Here is a 21539-nt window from a genome sequence, read left to right on the forward strand (position 1 = left end):
ATATATATATATATATATATATATATATATATATATATATATATATACAGCAGCTTCAAGGCAAGAGATTAGAGTTTGTTATATGTACAGTGATGTGCAAATGTTCGAATAAAGCCTCTTTTTTTATTGTTGTTTTTCTTCCCAGGTCAAGATAAAGTACAAACTGAAATGCTATTTGACATTTAAGTTATATAAAAAAAGGCTCATCTACTTTGTAGTTTGCTACAAGATTCATTTTATTTTTTATTTAAAAAATAATTAAAGCAGGTTAAGATGCAGCGGTAGATTCCAAATAATGGTGCTTGAAAGTGAAATATGTTACAGTTAAAACTTAAAATTGAAAATAAAGTTTTGGACTCTTCAGCGAGTAAGCATGTAACAACTTTTACAGCCTTTAGACAGTCCAGATAGATTGTTCAGGTTTATGAAGGTTTTGATCATCTCTGAGTTTCTGCAGGAGAAACTTCAGACCCTGCAATAAAATCCTTAACATTCCTTTTTTTGTTACTAATACTTTATTTTTTGTTACTGATGTTACTGATACTTTTGTATTTACTGGAATTATTATTATTTATTTTAATTATCTATGCCTTGAGTACACAAATCTCTTCTTTTAACACACAAATACTAATGATTATAATTTAAACTCTTATAACTTATCTCTATGTTTTACTTCCATGACTTTCATTAAAAAGACACAAATTTTAAACTTGCCCTTTTCTTGACCATTTTTTTGTTCTGCTGGACTTTTTTGCCTTCACGTTAGATAATTGTGTTTCTTTATAATATGTTTGAGCTTGTGTTTTTCTTTTCTATAATTAAAAGGGTAAATGTACTGTACTTATATAGTACCTTTAGCGCTTTACAATCTGTGCCCTCATTTACCCATTCATATGTGTATAATTTAAAGAAAGTTTGTATTTTTCTGAGCAACTTTGTTCCTTTACACCCTGACATGATTGCTTACTCAACCTTACGCTTTTATTTTTACAGGTAACAAATAAATGTTCCCTTTTTTGGTGACCCGTCATCAATAAGGTTTTCCCCTGCACATTTTGTCCCTTCAATAAGAATTTACAACATGAGTTTTGCTCCTTTGTGAAAGTTACAGTACTATAATAAATATAATCCAATTCAAGAAATCAAGTTCAAACTTTATCAAGAAGAGAACCCAGTCATTCATAACATTATGACCACATATTTAAGTTCCCCTAAATCAGCTCTGAGCAGATGGTAATACATTATTAATATACCTTATTATATTATTTTATTATTGTTTAGCATATATCTTAGATCCTTGAAAACTGTTTTCTTTTTTAATAGTTTATATTATTGCTATTTTTGGGTGTAACTGGGATCTTGAGTACATAATTTCATTCACATCTCATGTACCACATGAGATGCGAATGACAATAAAGTCACCTTAAACCTGAAATGATGTGGACATCAGGAACCAGCCCTCAGGGTCTGCGGGTTTGTTAAAGGGTCTTTGTGGATGGATCTGAGTCTGGTTGAAGGGTTTGGGGATCAGGTTGGACTTTGTCATGTTAATTATCTCCATCTCTAAAGTTGTCTCTTTTTCTCATTTGCTTTTCTGTCTCTTGGTATCTTTGTGATTATCCTGGTTTTTATCACATTTTTTTAAATTGATTTTAAAATTATTTTGTGTGGTCGTCATAGCTGCATCATATTGTATGCTGAAGACAATTTGCCAGATTTGCCTGCAAGTTGTAAATATTTATTCTGGTCAACCCTCATAATGACACAATTAATCTTTTTATGAGTATCATAAGAGATTAAACTTTTTCTGTCATTCTTTGTTTGATGCAAATGCAAAAAAACAACAAGTCAGAGTCAGAGATTCTTTATTGACATTCGCACCTCATGTGGTACATGTGGTGGAGCGAAATTATGTACACAGGGTCCCAGTTACATCCAACAATAAAATGTAAAAGAAAAACAATGATAACATCTAAGATAGACAACAGTGAATATAAAACACAAAAGGATAAACCTTTCCAATGAAGCTTGAAGCAATAGTTAAAAGAGTCGTAACAAAGATGTGGAAGATTTCAAAACATTTTCAGTCTCTTATAGTTTGTAACATACAGAGAGAACTATCACACATCGTTGCATCTTGGACATGGGAATATATGTGAGTTAGGCCGAAGTGAATAAAGAAAGAAAAGGTTTGGGATTTTTTTTAAAGGAATTAATATCATCTAATGCCTTCCATGCCAGATTTTTAATTTAATTTTATCCTTAAAAACATAATTGTTTTGGCCTTTCTGGTCAAATCTTGAAAATACTGTTATGTGTGATCCAATGCAATATTGTTAAATCCTTCACAATCTGTTGGTGTTTGAAATGTGTTAGGAATGACTGTCAGCTGCTACCACACCATTTTTCAATTCAATTCAATAATACTTTATTATTTCCAAAGGGAAATTAATTGTTGTTGTAGCTCATCATCCTGGTTTCATTAGAGTTGTTAGATGCTGATGACTGTGTAGCAGTCCATCTCCCAGCAGATCTGAAGAAACTGGCTGCAGATGCCGATCCATCCACCCAGACCCAACAGACCTCTTGGTCTTCTTCGGCAGCAGGACTGCCTCAATGCCAGGCAGAACTCCTCCCCAAGCCATGGCCATTTCTCCCAGCAGCCTGCTGAGCCCCTCATCACCACGGACTTAACTGCAGGTATATGATTTCTGCCCTCCCGCTGTCATGAGACACATTTCTTGCTACCTCCAAGATCTTGGCAGTCAGGCACTCCTGCACCTCCTCCAGTTTGACATGAATGCATCCACGGTGCCTCCTTTTCAACTCATTTGAGATTTGGGGTTGTAATTTGGGTATTTTTTGAGCATTTGAGATGTTAATCAGTTTCTCTCGGTTGTTGAAAACCACCTTGTTTTCATGATTACACATCATAACAAATGTCAAAGTAAAAAAGTTTACAGTAAAAATCCTTCAAGCGGTACAGCATCTGACACCAGAGGAAATAATCATCAGAAAAAAAACATTTACCTCCAGAAAAAAGAGGATTAAAAGTTTTCAAAAGAAAAATCTCAGAATGAATAAGAGAGGTAGTCCAACATGCAGCCAACTTGTGTGGTGCAATTCTAGAGTATTTAGCGCAATACCTCTAAAATCTCCAGAGTTACAGCCACTTCTGTGTTTTTTGAAGTCAAAGCTGTGGTGTTGGAGAGTGTGTCAGTGTGTGGAAATCCACCACCAGTTCCTCAGTTTTTCCCACATTGATCTAGAGGTGGTTCTGTTGACACCAACCCAGGAAGTCCTGTCAGTCCTACGTACTCCCTGATTGTACAAAAGAACTAGTTCAGCACTCCCATCATCTCTACTAAAGAAACACTGATAACATTTGAGAACGTTCAGAAGTTTCACTGCAGTGATCAAATGGTTTAACAGAACCATATTTATCAATTATCAATCAAATAAATGTTATTAGTCAGCTGAAGATTAACATAAAGTCACTTCTGCCCAAAGAAAAATAAAAAAAATGTATGTGAAGACACCGTGTCATAAGTCATGGTGCTGGTTTCCATATCAAATTTTCAAAGCTAAATACAGTATATTGTCAAAATTTTACTACAATATAAACATATTTAGTACAACTGAAACCATTTTCTTTAACCTATTTCATGTTCATCTTTATCCATCATGGAGTGCTGCAGTACCCTCTGCACCCTTACTTCCCATGATCTAAATCCAGTGGTCCATGAGATATTTTGCTTTATGACAGACAGACACAGATGATTACAGTCTCAAGCAACATTGAGCTACAATAAATAAATGAATGAATTTTCATCTAAATAAATATAACTCTGAATCCTTGTTTTAAATAAGTGAAATAAAAGTTCTGATGTAGTCATGTACCCTATTTTTTAATTATTACTTTCATGTATGTAAGCAAAATAATTAAATTAAGTAATAAATAAAAGCCTTTGCTGTCTGAAGTTTCAAGGTTTTCTTCTTCTGTTTCTGTGTAGTGAAAAGAGCTGAATGTACCCGGCTGCTTTTCCACTTCAACCTCAAAATAAAAAGGCTGATTATTTCAGTCTCGAGGCGACTACTTTACAACAGATCAATTGTATCGTGTGCAGCTTAAGCCTCTCCTTCCATCTCAGGTCTCTGTCAGAGCCTGAGCTGCCTTCGTCTGTTAAATTAACTCCAACTAAAAACAGCAGCAAGGAAATGCCAAAAGATTATGTGGATGAATACGAGCCTCTGCTCATCAAAGGAGCCAAAGACCTAAAGAGCTCAAAGGTAAGTGCCCTTATTGAACAACTTTGTCATCCAGGAGCTGATCTTTGACCCTGACGGTGTGTTTTCTGTTTTTTGGCAGTTTCCAAGCAAACTGCTTCTCCTGGCCATGTTTTCTACATGTATAGGAGGGACTTTTCAGTGTGGATATAACATATCTGTCATCAATGCGCCCACAAAGGTAGAAAAGTTTCACTGAAATTATTTTAAAACTGGAGAAAGTTAACTTTAAGCCTATATGTATCTGAAAAGTGGGGAGGGACATTTATAAAGCCAGTGGTTAATAATTTAGTGTTATTTGTCCATAAGTGTCCCATCTTTGTAATTAATGACCTGAGCATGCTTGAACTCAAACAGCTTATATTCAAGGCCTTCTAACGAGCACCATTCTCACTTTAATTTACAGCAGCTACAAAGATGTTTACTCTGTGTTGACGCATCTTTAAGTTTCCTGCTAAGCAACATGCATTTATTTAGCTCCTATCTAGTGACAGCGCTTTTACTCAGTTTATCCATTGTGGGATTGAACAGCCAACCTACCAACAGACACATAGTTGTAGGTCTTCCTGAGCCTTATCCAGACATCATAACTCAGCTGTATTTTTTGGACATGTTACAACAAATGCTTCATTTTCATAAAAAACATAAACAAATCACAATTTAGAAAAAGGTCTGGGTTTTTTTGGAGAAAGGGAATGGAATTGTGAAGTCAAAAGTTGCAGTGGAAGTTATAGTTCATCTGAATGAAATAAATATTTATCATCTGTGAGTTAGAGCGGCACGGTAGCACAGTTGGTAAAGCAGCCGCCTCTCAGCGAGAAGGTCGCCGGTTCAAATCTTGGCCCGGGAACCTTCTGGGTGGAGTTTGCATGTTCTCTCCGTGCATGCGTGGATTTTCTCCGGGTACTCCAGTTTCCTCCCACAGACCAAAAACATGCATGTTAGGCTGATTGGTAACTCTAAATTGTCCCTAGGTGTGAGTGAGAGAGTGAATGGTTGTTTGTCTCATTTGTCTCTATGTGTCCCTGTGATGGATTGGAGACCTGTCCAAGGTGTCCCCTGCCTCTCACACAGTGACTGCTGGACATGGGCACCAGTGACCCCCGTAACCCAAAAAGCATAAGCGAGTAAAGATCATGGATGGATGGAGTTTAAAATAGATTTTGTGCTTGCAGCTCAAACAACTAGAAATGTTTGCACCCTGTGAGATGTTTTTTTTTTTGTGTGCATTAAAGCTGCGTTTATGAGTCAGACTGGAAGGAGGAGAATTCTTATCTTATCTTATCATAGTTTTGCTTTCAATTCAATTCAGTTTATTTATGTAGCGCTGTCACAACAGAACTCATCTCAGGGCACTGAACAGAAATGTTCATATATAAAATAATAATTTAACATTATTTATCTGAGGAGCAGACTGCTTTGAATTTTACTCCATCGCAGAACTCTCATCTTGAGCAAGCATGAAGGCGACAGTGGAAAGGAAAAACTCCCTCATGTGGAAGAAACCTTTAACCGAACCAGGCTCAGAACAAGCGGCCATCTGCTTCATCCAGCTGGATTTGAGAGGAACAGATACACAATGGCAGGTCAAGAATTACATGTTAAGATAGAAATAGTATCAAATGAAAACTATTAAATTTTAACAATTCATTTAAGGAAATTAGGTAAATTTTTCCTCTAGTAGTCTAAGCTTAAGGCAGCATGACAAGTCGACCCTAATTATAGGATTTATCAAAAAAGAAAGTCTTCAGCCCAGTCTTAAAACTGGACAATGTGTCAGCCTCACGGACAGAAACTGGAAGTTGGTTCCACAAGAGAGGAGCCTGATAACTGAAAGATCTTCCTCCCATTCTGCTTTTGGAAACTCTAGGAACCACGAGTAAGCCTGCAGTCTGAGAGCAAAGTGCTCTGTTAGGAAAATATGGAACAGTAAGATCTTGAATATAAGATGGAGCTAGGTTGTTGAGAGCTTTGTAGGTTAGAATTAAGATTTTGAATTCAATTCTGGATTTGACAGGGAGCCAGTGGAGAGAAGCTAAAACTGGAGAGATATGATCTCTCCTACTAACTCCAGTTAAGAAGCTGGTAGCAGCATTTTGGATTAACTGAAGACTTTTTAAAGAAGTATTTGGACACCCAGATAATAAACCACTGAAATAGTCCAGTCTAGAAGTGACAAATGCATGAACCAGTTTTTCTGCATCATCTTTAGATAAGATATTTCTAATTTTAGTGATATTACACAGGTGGAAGAAGGCGGTTCTAGTAACATTTTTAATGTGGGGTATAAAAGACATGTCCTTATCAAAAATAACACCAGGATTTTTAACATTAGAACTGGAGGCCAGATTAATGCCATCCAAGGAGGGAGAAAGACTGAAAAATATATTCCTAAGGTGCTCAGGTCCAAAAACTAAAACCTCAGTCTTGTCTGTGTTCAAAAGTAGAAAATTTAGGGTCATCCATGTTTTTATGTCTTTAAGACATGCTTGTAGTCTAAGTATCTGATTGGATTCATGGGGTTTAATGGACAAATATAACTGTGTATCATCAGCATATCAATGAAAATGTATCCCATGCTGTTTAACATTACCTAATGGAAGCATATATAAGGTAAAGAGTATCGGTCCAAGCACTGAGCCTTGAGGAACTCCATGACTAACTTTGGTGTATGATGAATTTGAAATGAGAATAAAATCTGGATTTACAGTTTAGTGGTCTAGGTTATTTGTATGTTTGTTGATAGTTTATTGTAACACCGTAACCACTGATGGAGCAAATTGTTAATGCTTAACTCCACAATGAGACTTAGTTAATGTAAGAAAACAGGAAAACTGTGACACCATGTCCAGTATTTGTAATCTCATGCTGCCACCCAACCACAATGTTGTCCATCACTGATGCGGATGTTTTTGTTTTTAAGTCCAATTTTTTTGTGTGTGTCTTCCTAGTATGTGCAAGATTTCATCAACGCCACCTGGATGGAGCGTTACCAAACCAGCATATCAGAAAATGGTCTCATTCTACTCTGGTCCACTGTAGTGTCCATATTCACTTTAGGAGGATTTGTAGGAGTATTGATTGGCAGTACTTTATCTGTGAAGCTGGGGAGGTACAGAGAAATTAAACGGTAGACTAAGTAAAATAGTTTATGTTGAAGATTTTGACATTTGATATATTTCAGGAGAGGAACACTGCTGACCAATAACACATTCTCATTAGCGGCTGCTCTGCTAATGGGTCTGAGCGCCGCTGCTGGATCCTTTGAGCTGCTCATCATTGGCCGTCTTCTCTCTGGGATAAATGCAGGTACTTTGGTTTATGTGCTAGCTCTCAAAATTAGTGTTGGACATAACTCTCAACTACTACAAGATCAATTTGAAGATCAATATCTGTAGAATTTGTGTGGTGGCCATCTTACATTTGGTTGCACACACAGAGACACCATTATTGCAAACTTTTTGCCTTGTGGCGGCAGGTGATAGTAAAGGCATATGACACACTAATGACATATTAGTTAACACTGCTGCCTTGCAGCAGCAAAGTCACAGGTTCAGCTCCATGGCTGGAGACTTTCTGCGGTGAGTTTTCATGTTCCCCTCGTGCATGTGTGGGATTTTTTTTCGGGGTATTTTGGTTTTTCTGCCATGGACCAAACATGTGAAAGTAGTCATGAATGAGCAGCTCTAACAATTACTTAGGCTACAAGAGCGCTTGACTACTAAAGACAAGTTGATAGGTGCTCACTGCTCATTAAAATGAACAGGAAGCAGCATATAAAGACAATGGATGGCTAAAAACTAATAGGTTAAAAAAGTAAACCTGAGTCATCGACATGGTAAAAGCACTAAGAAATAACAACAGCAGCAATGTTGAAATTCAGTAGAATTTCTACAGGTAAAGCTGAATTGTTTTTGATCAAATATATTTTGTCAATCTTTTTGCGGTGACTTGTTGCTTGCTAAATGAAATAGTCTTAAATCACTGAGCATTTTATTTATTTATTTTTTTGTCCAAACAACTGGACTGAGGAACAGCTTCTGCCCTGAGGTAAATGGTAAATGGACTGTACTGTACTTATATAGAGTCTTTCTATCTTATCAAAATACTCAAAGCGCTTTACAACACAATCCGTGCCCTCATTTACTCATTCATACAGCACTCTACTAGATCTCTACAAAGTATAATCAGAGCTTTATCACATTAATTCACCGATGGGAAACACATCGGAGGCAATGAGGGGTTCATTGTCTTGCCCAGGGACACTTCAACATGTAACTGCTGGTGGAATTGAACCCCCAACACTTGCATTGTAGGATGACTGCTCTAACCACTCGGCCACAGCTGCCCCTGAGGTTGTTGAACTCGTGAATCTCTAGTCAGGATTATCACTGTGAAGGGATCACTGCAGTGTCACTTGATTGTTGAAATGTGCTGCTGATTACTGCTGATCTCATGCTGCTGATTTGTTTTATACTGCTGTGTTCAGTCGTACGCATCTGCTCACACAGACTCATGTTCGTGCTGCTGTTCGGTGTATTGTTATTGTGCTACTAGTGCTTAGCGTATTTTTAGTTTTTATGTATTTCTTAGTTCATATCTTAGATCTTATTACTGTTTTTCTTTCACATTTTATACTTTTGTTAGATGTAACTGGGACCCTGTGTACAGAATTTCACCACATGTACCACATGTGATGTGAATGACAATAAAGAAACCTTGACCTTGATTGCCTGCTTGTCGGATGTCTGAAAATGTCCTCTTGCTTGTTTTTGCAGGCATTGCTCTGTGTGTTGAACCTATGTACTTGGGGGAAATCGCTCCAACTGCTTTACGAGGTGCCATGGGGATGGGAACCTCCATTTTTCTCACTGTTGGGATCTTTTCTGGACAAGTGATGGGCCTGAAGTAAACACAATTCTTACATTAAATCACACTGATATTATATAGTTGTATAGCATGAATGCTAATCACACATGTTTGTGTGACTATACAGAGAAATCATGGGTATAGAGGAGTACTGGCCTTTCCTTCTCTCCACAACATGCATTCCAGCATTTCTGCAGCTCCTGTTCCTTCCCTGGTTCCCAGAGAGCCCACGATACCTCCTGATTGATAAAGGAGATGAGGAGGGATGTAGAAAGGGTAAAATGACGTCTATGCCTGTGCTGCTTCACTACTTCCACTACAAATTCAGAGGAAATTTACGTGTTGAAAAACGATTTACTGCATGTGATGGTGCAGTTCAAAAGGTTTAAAACTTCTCAGAAACTCTCACCCCAAGCATACTGTGTGACCTCCATCTGATTATTGCACAATGATGTGGAGGGGAAAAAAGTGGTATACTGCTGAAAACCAAAGTGTTTTGTTCTAAAAGGACTTAGAATGTAATAGTTTGATCAGTGGAGTCAAAGCTTGTATGAAAATGACTTGTTTTACTGTCTGCAGCTCTGATTCAGCTGCACGGTGTGGCGGACTCTGATGGTGCACTGCAGGACATCAAGAGAGAGAAGAATAATTTAGTTGGTTTCAAAGCCAAGAAACCCTGGGAGCTTTTTGCTGATCGCAGCGTACGCTGGCAGCTTCTCACCATCATTCTGCTCAACGCTGCGCAACAGCTGAATGGCGTCAATGCTGTATGCAGGATCTCACTCCCCATGAGCACTTCAGTGACTTGACATAAAAGCAAAAGAAACATAAAAAAATAGAGTTGCTTCTGGTTTAATTTTTTTTCTTCTTTTTATTCACTAGATGTACTTCTACACACATTATGTATTTCAACAGTCTGGTATTCCTGTTGATAAAATACCATATGCTACTGTTGGAACAGGTGCCTGTGAATGCATCACTGCTTTAACATGTGTAAGTATAAATTATTTTTATCATGGCCTCTGCTGCCACAGCAAACAGTGGAATAATGACACTGCATGTGACTTACAACAAGTGTGCCACTATAAACTGAACCACTGAAGAATAAAACTCTGTGAAGGGGTTAGATAATTCTGTGAAGGATTACAAGAAACCAAGCATGGCAAATAGTGAGGAATGCACCCAAGAGCATCTCATGAAAGATCTTTCTGGTCTTGTGACCTGCTGTGTGTCTCTCAGGGTTTGCTCGTCGAACGACTGGGGAGGAAAGTGCTCATCTCTGGAGGATACATCCTGATGAGTATCTGCTGTGTTTTATTCACCCTAACGCTTGCTCTTCAGGTAAATAATCACAAGACCAGACATTTAAATGGCAACTCCACTTTTGTTAAAAGAATTGTTCAGATCTTTTTGTAAGTGGGGTTTTGAAGAGAAGTTACAAACAGTAAATATCTTACCTGTTGTAGATTACTCATTGAACAACCTCAGGACCTAACAGCTCACTCGAGTGAGGCAAAAACTAAAGTATGTTGTTTCTGTTTAAAAACACTACAAAAATACTGCTGTTCATGCAAATGATGTTTTATAAACTTTGTCAATGCCTAAATCAACAAACTTATTTACATAGAATTTAAAAAATTGCCAGCACAATTAGCAACAGAAGCAGATTACTGTATAGTTTTTGGTTTACCTTTTGCGCTTTCATCAGGAAAATCATAATATTTCTGTCAACATAATATAAAATTGCCATCTGATTAAAGTTTAATTTTGTCACAAAATATTAGTTAAGCAAATTGGGCCAAAGTAAACGCTGTTTCCATCAAAAAGTGTCTACAGTTTTCTTTTTGATTTAAGTTTTTTGCTGGGTTTATTTATATTCCGGTTCATTAGTTGAATTTTTGACTGTTGTTTAACTATAACAGGCAAAGCTTCGTCTGATGAAAATATATGTTTTAGCTAATTTGTGTTCGGATACATTATGTTTGACTCATTTCAATGTCTACTAATGCATATCGCTCCTTTTAATTGAGGGCCCAACATTCCTCAAAGAAATGTATTTCTCCTGCTGAATTTTAAACTAAGCTCCTCGGACAGACAGTGATTACTTTGTGAGGGTTTCATTACAATCCACCCAGAGGTTCATGAGATATTTTGCTGAAACAACAAATCTACCCCCCCACCCACCCACCCACCACCACCACCACCACCACACACACACCGTTGGTGGCAGATGATAATGAATCAATATTTTTGGCAAACTGAGGTCATTTAAAGAACTATCTACAACAGGTAATATACTTATTGTTCATAACATTTCTATAGAATCCCACTCCAAGAAAATCCAAACTGTCCCTTTAGTATTAAGTTCAGGTGATTTCTTATCTTTCAGGATGTCAGCCCAGTTTTTCCCTACCTGAGTGTTTCCTGTGTTTTTGCTTTTGTCTTGAGCTTTGGTTTGGGACCAGGTGAGTGACTGAAGGAGCAACATGAACCTCTTAAAGTAATTCATCCCCACCAACTACCTCCAGCTGTTGTTTCTTTATCTGTGAAGGTGGTGTGACCAACATCTTAACCACGGAGCTCTTCACTCAGACCTCTCGCCCCGCTGCGTTCATGATCGCTGGATCAGTCAACTGGCTCAGCTTCTTCTTCATCGGCTTGGTCTTCCCTTTCATCGTCGTATGTTCTAAAACTCTTCTACTCGCTTCTTTATGTTAAAGGTTTTCTCACTGTTTAGCTGAGTTGAAATGACTGAGAACATTGTTGTCTATTTTTAGTTCAAATGTTCAAGAAAACAAACAAAGTTCATTCAAATAAAACTGTCGAAAAGCATCAACCACACAAAATGAGCACTTTCAGTCATTTGTTTACAAAAAATAGTAGATTTAAAATATTTGGTAGAAAAATTAAATTTATTTAGATCATGCTAACTTTTTCAATTTATATTTTGAATAAATAGTCTGATTTAAAGAAGGTTGTCTCCTGTTTGAATATGTTTTTTATTATTTTATTTCTGTTCATCTGTATCTGTTTCTTCAAACCAGATGAAAAAGACTTCTGGCTTGTTTGAGGGGGTCACGCTCATTTGTATTTTGTTTTCACAGATCGGGCTGCAGCACTACTGTTTTCTGGTCTTCTTTGTCGTTTGCTCCTCGGTGGCCGTGTACATCTTGATGGCTGTTCCTGAAACCAAGAACAAAAGCTTTGTGGAAATCCAACATGAGTTCCAGTTGTCCTCCAAGAAAAAGGCTGCCGGCACTGACGAAGCAGAAACACTCTTAATATCATCAAGTTTTTGAAACGCACTGGACTCGAGTGTGGAGCTGAATAATTTTTATTTCTCTGTCAAAAAGATGAGCAAAAATTATTTACAGTTCACACAAAGCACAGCACCTCAGCAAGATTATAGCATAAAGTAATATGTTGTACATCTTCAGTTATTATTTAAGGTAATTTAGGTTTTTGGGTTCACTACAAATGTGAACCATTTGTATCCATGTTGTGTCAAAATATGGTTTGTACAGCCTTTAGAAAGGTGCTTTATTTAGATCTAATAAAGAACAGCTCATGAAAAAACATTCTGTACCTTTTGTGAACTTTTCACGCTGCTCGATATTTAGTTTTTCTAATCCTCTAGCGTGCATGTGATCTGCTGAACAAAGCATTCACTCAAGTGTTGGTCATGCATTACTAAGGAGAAACAAGATGGAAGAGTTTTAGCTTTAATAGGGTTGAGTGAGTTTACAAACCAACTCAGATTTTGGGATGTTGTTTGAACAAAACCTGATATAACTTCAATTAGAATATGGGCTCAGCCCTTGTCTGCATACTTTTATTTATTTATTTATTTTACATTTGTTTGTTCTTCTGTGAAGGAATTTATTTTTGTAAAATATTTATAAAGGCATGCAAGTATAAGGAAGCAGACAACTCAATTAGTCTTTTTGCTGTTTATCAGTGCCTCATTTTATAAGGCTAAAACCAAACCTGTTCCCTTATTTACTCGCTATTTTAAACACATGCTGTACGGAGAATAATTGAAAAAGCAGACAAAGTCCAAATAATTATTATCATTAATATTAATATTCGGGTTTTTTTTGTTTTTTTTTTTACATTTGTTTGCACTGTTCTGTAGTCACTACATGAATTAAAGCGTGTGGTGTAGTGCACGGGTATGACCAGAGGGGGCGATGATGCTAACTTACGTGTAACTCGCAGTCAAAGAAGAAGAGAGAAAACGCTGCGAATCTCAACATGGCGCCTTAGTTGAGTTGTCCACGCTTGTTTGTTGACAATATTTTCAATACCCATATTTAAAGTGTGTTTGTGGACTTACAGCTGCCAGAACTATGTCAAGACTCATCGTTAAAAACCTTCCCAACGGGGTGAGTACGAACCCGCTACGGTGTCAAAATAAAAACTAACATTTAGTGTCAATATGCGCCTGAAAATATAAATGTTTCTATTTAGATGACAGAGGACAGGTTCAAGTCGATGTTTGCTGCCTTTGGCACCCTGACAGACTGCGCTCTGAAATTTACCAAAGATGGCAAGTTCCGAAAGTTTGGTTTTGTTGGGTTTAAGTCCGAGGAAGACGCGAGCAGGGCGCTGCAACATTTCAACAAGAGCTTCGTGGACACATCCAGAGTGGCGGTACGAGCTCTCGGAGCTTCGCTTGTTTTTGGGTTTGTCCACCCTTAACTCGCGTTTTTCTCGTACAGGTGGAGATGTGTAAAGCATTTGGAGACTCCACTAAAGGGAAAGCCTGGAGTAAACACACACAGCAGTACAAACCTCCTGCTCCTCCAAAAGTTACTGACAACAAAAAGGTAGGAGCAGGAAATCTAAGCCTGATCTCTGAACACACACATCAGTGTGTACCGACTCACTGTCATGTTGTAGTGAAAACGTGTTTAAATAATGTGTAAAAAAATGTTTGTGTGTCTTTGTTTTGAAATTCAGAAAAAGAAACAGGAAGATAAATCCAAGAGCAGTCTGGGAAAAGTGAGTAACCTAACAGCTTAATTTATCTCCTAATTCATGTCAACGATAAAAAGTGTAAATTTATGTTCTCGTTTTCTGTCAGCTAGAGGAGGAAGAAGGGTTCAAGGAGTTTCTGTCGGTGCATCAGAATCGCAGCCAAGTTTCAACCTGGGCCAATGACATGGCTCAGGAAACGGCCGTTTCTGAGAGCAGAAAGACAAAAAGCAAGAATAAGCCGGCTTCTGATGATTATCTCAACTTTGACTCAGACGAATCAGAGAACGAGGATTATACTGAGGGCGACGTAGAAGATGAAGGTTGGACGACTCTTTTTGTGTTTGCTCATGTAAACTCATTGTTTAGCATAGCTCTTTGCTCATTTTTTCCAGTTTAGGAATAATATTCTGAAATGTGTCAAAACTAAAAGTAACACTTTACTGTACAAATTATTTTCAAACTTAAAAATGTAAATTGAATGAATATAAGCAAATGCTTATTGTTACTTTTTTAGCGGCATCTCAAGAAGCTGTGAAGTCTAGTTTGTCAGATATGGACTACCTGCGCTCAAAGGTGGTACAAACGAAGGATGTGGAAGAGAGCAACGAACACAGTGAAGGTGATGAAGAGGAGGAGGATGCTCCAGTTCAGCATGCAGACAGTGCCTACGAGAGCAGCGAAAATGTCTCATTGGCAAAAGTTTCCTCTGCGGAGAAGAAACTGGGCAAAGTCAAGAAAAGTATCAAACAGGAGGTGACTACTGAGACAAATCTGCAGGTTAAACATTAACGTGGCACATCTCATTATTTCTATTTGTTGGTTTCAGACAGAGCCCACAACAGAGTTCACCGTGAAGCTTAGAGGAGTCCCATTCAACATTAAAGAAGTGAGTTTGTCTCATTTCATTTGTGAGGACATTCTTCTTTTAAAATATTCAGTATATTTCAACATGTGAACCATTATTAGCAACAGATTCGAGAGTTCATGACCCCCCTGAGGCCTGCCGCAATCAGGATTGGAAAGAATGAAAGTGGAAACAGAACAGGTGTGTTGTTGAAAGTATTTTATTATTTAGATTTTATGTTTGATTGTGCAGGATGTCACCTTTATGTTGTGTTTGTGACTGTGTAAGTGACAAAAAGAGCCATGAGTGAGCACAGTCTGTATGTTTTAGGGTATGTTTATGTGGACCTGCACTCTAAAGAAGAGATGCAAAAAGCCTTGAAGAAGAACAAGGACTATATAGGTGAGTAACGATGACAAAAAAATAAAATGTGAAAAAAAGAAGTAAATAGTGCTACGTTTGTTTTCAATGTTAATGTAAGAGATGGTAACGCAGCCGATAAAATGTGTGCTTCAGCTTTTCTTGTTGGTTGTAGCAGCAATTTCAGTAAGCTAATTTAAAGAGGTCTGGTCACGATCATAGAGGAATGTATTGGATGGATAAATATGATAATATTCTTTATAAACATTTAAAAAATATCAAAGAATAAAACATTAATCTAAAGTTGGCGTTTGCCTGTTGTTTTTCAGGAGGATGTAATTCAGAAATATCAGTCAGGTAGCAGTTATCTACAGACTTTATTTATTTATAATGAGAAGAGATTAAATGCAAAGGGTTTTTTTTATTACACTTTCTTACGTTTAAGTTCCTATTTTTGATTTTGTGTCTCTCACCACCATTGTGTATCGTTGTGTTGATTTGAAAGTTTCTGCTTGTGTTTCAGGGGGACGTTACATTGAGGTTTTTTGTGTTGATTCTTCGGGGTTCAAGGGCAAGAGGGACAAGAATGACAAAGAAATTGACAGAAACTTCACCAGGAAGCTGAAGGAGGATGAGGAGGAGGAAGACGTTTCCGAGTCTGGTCGACTCTTTGTCAGAAACCTTCCTTACACCTGCACGGAGGAAGAGCTCAGAGAGCTTTTTACTAAACATGGTGAAGGAGAAAAACATAAACTATAAGCAAAAAAATGTACTGAACTTTTCATACCTGAGAAAAATTAATTTGCTTTCATCTTCTCTCCAAACTTCACAGGTCCTGTCTCTGAGGTGCTGTTTCCTATCGACAATCTGACAAAGAAACCTAAAGGATTTGCTTTTGTTGCCTACATGATACCAGAAAATGCAGTGAAAGCTCTTGTTGAGTTAGATGGTCATGTATTTCAGGTATTTATTCTCTGCATCCCTTTGTCACATTAAAAGACCCTGTTTTTTTATTATTATTACTGCTCAAGCTAAAAGGATGCATGTTTTGTGTGTGTGATTTCAGGGTAGAATGCTTCATATTCTTCCCTCCACCTTGAAGAAGGAAAAGTCTGAATCCTCAGATGCTGGTGATCCTGGCTCCTCATCATACAAACGACAAAAAGATGCTAAAAACAAATCTTCTAGTTCTAGGTATATATATATATATATAATGTGATTATAGTTCTGTTTGGTACTTTTATTTGTGAGCTGTTGCTGGTTTAAATCACATGTTGATTTTCTCCTTCTTTTGAGCTCACACAACTGGAACACTTTGTTTTTGGGTACGAGTGCGGTGGCAGATGCCATTGCTGAGAAATACAACACGACCAAAAGCCAAGTTCTGGACCACGTGAGTGATTTTTACATCTGGAGGCGCTGCTGCACTTTGTGAGTTACTTTACATTTACATGCACTGAGTGTCCTTACTCCTCCACAGGAGTCGAAGGGAAGTGTTGCAGTCAGGATGGCTCTGGGAGAAACTCAGATTGTCCAGGAGACGCGTCAGTTCCTGCTGGACAACAGTGTCTCTTTGGATTCCTTTAGTCAGGTAGTTCGGCGTACTTTTGTATTGGCTCCATTTATCTCAATATATGAGTTAAGACTATGTCGTTTTTCACCAGGCAGCAGCAGCGAGGAGTACAACTGTGATCCTGGTCAAAAACCTCCCAGCTGGAGTGACAGCGTCGGAGCTTGAAGAACTCTTCTCGCCTCACGGCTCTTTAGGCCGAGTGCTGCTGCCGCCTTCAGGACTCACCGCCATCATTGAGTTTTTGGAGCCAACAGAAGCCAAAAAAGCTTTTACGAGGCTGGCTTACAGCAAGGTGTGTGTAGCTGCATAACCATGTCTAATTGGTGACAACTGGAAGACTACTGGTAATAAGGATTTCTCTGTCTTACTGTTTTCTCAAACTCTAGTTCCATCATGTCCCGCTGTATTTGGAGTGGGCGCCTGTTGGTGTGTTTGTAGCAGCCAAACCAAAGCCAGGTGAAGCTAACAAGAGTTAGACAGTCGTTTAGGGTTTTTTTGTGTGTGTGTTTTAGGAACAATAATACTAATGAGAATACATATTGGATCTGTCCCATTACTCGTTAGACAAAGAGGAGGCAATGAAAGAAGAAACAAAGGAGGAGGAAGAGGAGGAGGAAGAGGAAGAAACTGTTCCAGGTTCTACACTTTTCATTAAGAATCTCAATTTCAGCACAACAGAAGAGCAACTACAGGAGGTAGGTCAATTCACGTCTCAACTCTTACATGTAGTCTCAGTTAGTACAGATGAAGATTTTTATCATGTTTTCTTCTTTATTGCAGGCGTTCTCCAAATGTGGCAATGTCAAGTCCTGCAGCATCTCAAAGAAAAAAGATAAATCAGGTACGTCATATTCAAACTGCAGTCAATCATTTGAAAATGGACTAAGTACAGTGATGAAAATAAGTATTTGAACACCCTGTGACTTTGCAAGTTCTCCCACTTAGAAGTCATGGAGGGGTCTGAAATTTTCATCTTAGGTGCATGTCCACTGTGAGAGACATAATCTAAATAAATAAAAAATCAGGAAATCACAATGTATGATTTTTTAATAATTTATTTGTGTGTTACTGCTGCAAATAAGTATTTGAACACCTGCCAATCAGCAACAATTCTGGCCCTCAAAGACCTGTTAATCCGCCTCTAAAAAGTCCACCTCCACTCCACTTATTATTCTAAATTAGAAGCATTTGTTTTAGGTCGTTAGCTGCATAAAGACACCTGTCCACCCCACACAATCCGTAAGACTCCAACTACTAACATGGCTAAGACCAAAGAGCTGTCCAAAGACACCAGAGATAAAATTGTAGACCTCCACAAGGCTGGAAAGGGCTACGGGGCAATTGCCAAGCAGCTTGTTGAAAAAAGATAAACTGTTGGATCAATTATTAGAAAATGAAAGAAGCTAAACATGACTGTCAATCTCCCTCGGACTGGGGCTCCATGCAAGATCTCACCTCGTGGTGTATCAATGATCCTAAGAAAGGACAGGGCACTGTTGGCTTCTGGGAAATGTAGTCGCGTTGAGTGGAGATACAGTTTAGGAGAGAAAACTACAAAATGGCGGCACCTGTCTGAAGTTTTTTTTGTTAACGTTTTACTGTACAGTATCCCGTACTGTCCCAATCACGTGAGCAATATCAAAGTTGACAATCGTGTTGTGTGCATTTTTTTTTTGTGTGTACACTCTTACTTTGAAAAACTGCGAAAGAACGAGTCCGCAAAAGTTGAACTGCAAAGTAGCGAGGGGTTACTGTAAACAGCTGCAGGTGTGTTTTATGAAATTGTGGATTTTTTTTTAAAGAGCTTTGTCTAGAAATATGTTTTGTTTTTTCCAAGTAATTTGAAACAAGTGAATGCATGGTACAAATTCAAACATCAGCGCTGTGCAAAAATGTTTTTCCCATGAATCTGGCATATCTAGGCTTTTAAGCTGATTCAGTAACAAAAAGGTTTTTTGGAGAATGCATTAAAAAAGTCTTTGTATTGTCAAAGTACATGCTGTTTCATTTTACCTAGCAAAACACCCACAACATCTGTGAGCACTTTTTAGTAAAAATAAATACAAAAGCTCATAAATGGATGTCGTAAATTTTAACTCTTGACATCTCATACAAAGCCATAAATGTGAAAGGTTTTAGTGGGGTTAGTTTTAAATAACAAAATAGTCTTGACTGGTTTTGGGGAGAGGTGTCAATAAAGTTATGGAGCTTGTTTTTTGTGAGCTGGATTTTTGTAGCTGAGAGGTTCCTAAGAAAAAAAGGTCAGGAACCAACTGCTATAAGTATTTACTTATAACAGTATTATAAAACTTGGAAAATCAAAAACTAAAAATCACTCATGTATATGCATTTTCTCTTGACATGCAGATGTAAATTTAAGGTGCTTTGAGAAATAATATGCATTTTGTCAGTGAAATTTTAAATTCTTGTCACGGTTTAGCAACAGTTGCTCATAGATGCTAGAGTATAGATTTCAATCACTTAAAATGTGAAATTTGTCCAGTTTATGTCTCTTTCTGTGCACTTTTTTCAGTGTTTTCCTGCATTGTTGTTTTGCTTTCCAGGTAAATTGTTGTCAATGGGTTACGGTTTTGTTCAGTATCAGACAGCAGAGTCTGCACAGAAAGCCCTGAGGCAGCTGCAGGTATCATCAGCACCACATCCTCAATGAAACTCGTTTTCTTTAAAACAGAAATTCTGACTAACGTGCTGTTTTCACTCCTCTAGCACTGCACTGTGGATGATCACCAGTTAGAGGTGAAGATTTCTGACAGAGCCACAAGGTGATTTGTGACTTCACTGGGTAAACGGAGAGAAAATATTAAAATTGTGCATCAGAATGTTTCATGTGTCTCTTTCTGTGCGCAGAACCACAGAGGTGTCACGCAAAAAGAAGCAAGCCGAGAAAAAGCAAACTTGTTCCAAGATTCTCGTGCGCAATGTTCCCTTCCAAGCCACTGTCAAGGAAATTCGAGAGCTCTTTTGGTAGCAGTCACACATCTATAAAATTGTTTATATATATGGTTTGCTAAATGCTATTTGGAGATGATTTTGAGGTATTTAATGCTTTGATTACTGTCTTGTCTTTTTAGCACATTTGGGGAGTTGAAGACTGTCCGTCTACCTAAGAAAGCAACTGGTTCAGGGAACCATAGAGGCTTTGCCTTTGTTGATTTTCTCACCAAACAGGATGCTAAGGTTTGTGTATAATTTGTTTTTGTTTTATCAAGAAATATAAGTCAAGATCTGCAGATAGAGAATTCAAAGTATCAAACACTTAACATGTTGCAAACTGTGCTGTGACATGCAATAATTATTAAAGGCTTTTTTCTTGTGTTCCTGTAGAAAGCTTTTGCAGCTCTCTGCCACAGCACCCATCTGTACGGCAGACGTCTTGTGCTGGAGTGGGCCGACGCCGAGGAAACAGTGGAGACACTGAGACGGAAAACAGCCGAACATTTTCATGGTGAATCTTTGTGATTTATTACAAAAATATGGAGTATAACTGATTAAAATAAAAGCTAATCTTTACTGATCATTTTCCTCCTTTTGCTTCAATCTTAGTGGTTGCCAAAAAGCAGCGGAAAGCTCAAGTTTTGGGGGAAATTCTTGAGAAAATGGGAACTGGTGGAGTTGAAGACTGAAGTCTTCTATTGCTTCCATCCTTTGAAATCTTCAAATGGAATTCCAATCCGTGTTTATCTGTTATTTCGTTTAACTAGTATCAAACAAATGTATCTAACATAGATATATTAAGAAGCAATAACTCAGGATGAGTTTGGCAGGAGATGGAATGGAAATTCTGTTTTAGATGTTCATTGTTGCTTTGTTTTGCACCAAATTATTTCTCAAAGAGAAATATTTTGTTGATGTTTTATTAAAAAGTACATAACACAACATTAAAGTTTTGCGTTTTCTTTTTTTAAGTTAACGGCAGGAATGAGGACTTTTATTTGGAAGTGAAAGTGTATTTCCGGTTTCGGTCATATGAGAAAGCGTTCGCAGAATCACGTGACAGCACTAGTTTCAAACATGGCGTCCAGGCAAAATATGCTGTGTACTCCGGGCGGTTTTGTAAAGGTTTTAAGTGTTTGTGTAAGTTTATTGGGGTTGTGTTCGTCTGTTGGAGCAGAAATACGAACAGCTGTTTTAGACGAACAGAGCGGACAGCTGTCTGTCGTCGACGGCTTTCAGGAGGACTTTGTAGCCTGGGCAAACTTTACAGACAGCATCACAACAACAGGGTGAGATGGGGTTTTTGTGTGTGATTTCACTGCGAATGAGCTTTCACTTTTGTTGTTGGTATAAAAGTCTAAACAACAACAATTAGTTGGAAAACAGTTAAAAAGTAAGTAAGTCAGATTTCATTATGTTGCTCTTTAAACAACATCTTTATGTAGAGATGGGAATTACTCTACCCACATTTTGTAAATAAAGTTGGTTTTAGACACAAATACAGGAAAGACTTAAATGCTTGTTTATGAAACTGGAACTTACCTGGTTTATAAGTTGTTGTTGTTTGCCAAAAGCATTGTCTTTTTAGCCTCGGTGTACATTTTAAATAAAAAACGAGTATACAGTATATGTGCGTGTGTGTGTGTGTGTGTATATATATATATATATATA

General features: G+C 37.8%; 3 protein-coding genes across 3 annotated transcripts in view; all 3 read left to right on the plus strand.

The window, feature by feature from the left end:
- The first annotated feature begins 4183 nt into the window (after positions 1 to 4183).
- LOC119413399 (solute carrier family 2, facilitated glucose transporter member 11) lies at positions 4184 to 12546 on the plus strand. Its single transcript, XM_037680448.1, has 12 exons — positions 4184 to 4290; positions 4370 to 4468; positions 7239 to 7399; positions 7472 to 7596; positions 9066 to 9195; positions 9284 to 9432; positions 9736 to 9923; positions 10039 to 10149; positions 10396 to 10497; positions 11546 to 11621; positions 11708 to 11835; positions 12261 to 12546. Exons 1-12 carry the CDS (start codon positions 4219 to 4221, stop codon positions 12453 to 12455), a joined length of 1536 nt encoding a protein of 511 aa, XP_037536376.1. The 5' UTR covers positions 4184 to 4218; the 3' UTR covers positions 12456 to 12546.
- A 944-nt stretch (positions 12547 to 13490) lies between these two features.
- On the plus strand, positions 13491 to 20567 carry rbm19 (RNA binding motif protein 19). Its single transcript, XM_037680449.1, has 24 exons — positions 13491 to 13541; positions 13627 to 13809; positions 13878 to 13985; positions 14119 to 14160; positions 14243 to 14456; positions 14651 to 14889; positions 14963 to 15022; positions 15103 to 15181; positions 15311 to 15382; positions 15864 to 16073; positions 16173 to 16303; positions 16407 to 16534; positions 16637 to 16733; positions 16821 to 16931; positions 17005 to 17205; positions 17300 to 17369; positions 17478 to 17608; positions 17694 to 17754; positions 19478 to 19557; positions 19641 to 19696; positions 19782 to 19898; positions 20006 to 20111; positions 20259 to 20379; positions 20478 to 20567. The coding sequence occupies exons 1-24, from the start codon at positions 13506 to 13508 to the stop codon at positions 20555 to 20557; spliced, it is 2733 nt and encodes a 910-aa protein (XP_037536377.1). The 5' UTR covers positions 13491 to 13505; the 3' UTR covers positions 20558 to 20567.
- Positions 20568 to 20945: 378 nt separating this feature from the next.
- The window catches only part of plbd2 (phospholipase B domain containing 2), a 5447-nt gene continuing 4853 nt past the window's right edge, over positions 20946 to 21539 (plus strand). Inside the window, exon 1 of the mRNA XM_037680450.1 lies at positions 20946 to 21157. Coding sequence (XP_037536378.1) covers positions 20946 to 21157 — 212 coding nt within the window. The remainder of the gene's footprint in view (positions 21158 to 21539) is intronic.

Source organism: Nematolebias whitei, chromosome 8, assembly GCF_014905685.2.
Source record: "Nematolebias whitei isolate Nwh7 chromosome 8, NemWhi1, whole genome shotgun sequence".
NCBI lineage: Eukaryota > Metazoa > Chordata > Actinopteri > Cyprinodontiformes > Rivulidae > Nematolebias > Nematolebias whitei.

What these genes read in the sequence shown, in the direction of transcription:
- rbm19 (XM_037680449.1), top strand. Translation starts at nt 13,506, where the DNA reads ATGTCAAGACTCATCGTTAAAAACCTTCCCAACGGG. An exon ending in TCCCATTCAACATTAAAGAA is followed by an intron (nt 15,023 to 15,102) that starts GTGAGTTTGTCT and finishes AACCATTATTAG; the next exon opens with CAACAGATTCGAGAGTTCAT. An exon ending in AAAGAAAAAAGATAAATCAG is followed by an intron (nt 17,755 to 19,477) that starts GTACGTCATATT and finishes TTTGCTTTCCAG; the next exon opens with GTAAATTGTTGTCAATGGGT.
- LOC119413399 (XM_037680448.1), top strand. Translation starts at nt 4,219, where the DNA reads ATGCCAAAAGATTATGTGGATGAATACGAGCCTCTGCTCATCAAAGGA. An exon ending in TTATCTGTGAAGCTGGGGAG is followed by an intron (nt 7,400 to 7,471) that starts GTACAGAGAAAT and finishes GATATATTTCAG; the next exon opens with GAGAGGAACACTGCTGACCA. An exon ending in CCCTAACGCTTGCTCTTCAG is followed by an intron (nt 10,498 to 11,545) that starts GTAAATAATCAC and finishes CTTATCTTTCAG; the next exon opens with GATGTCAGCCCAGTTTTTCC.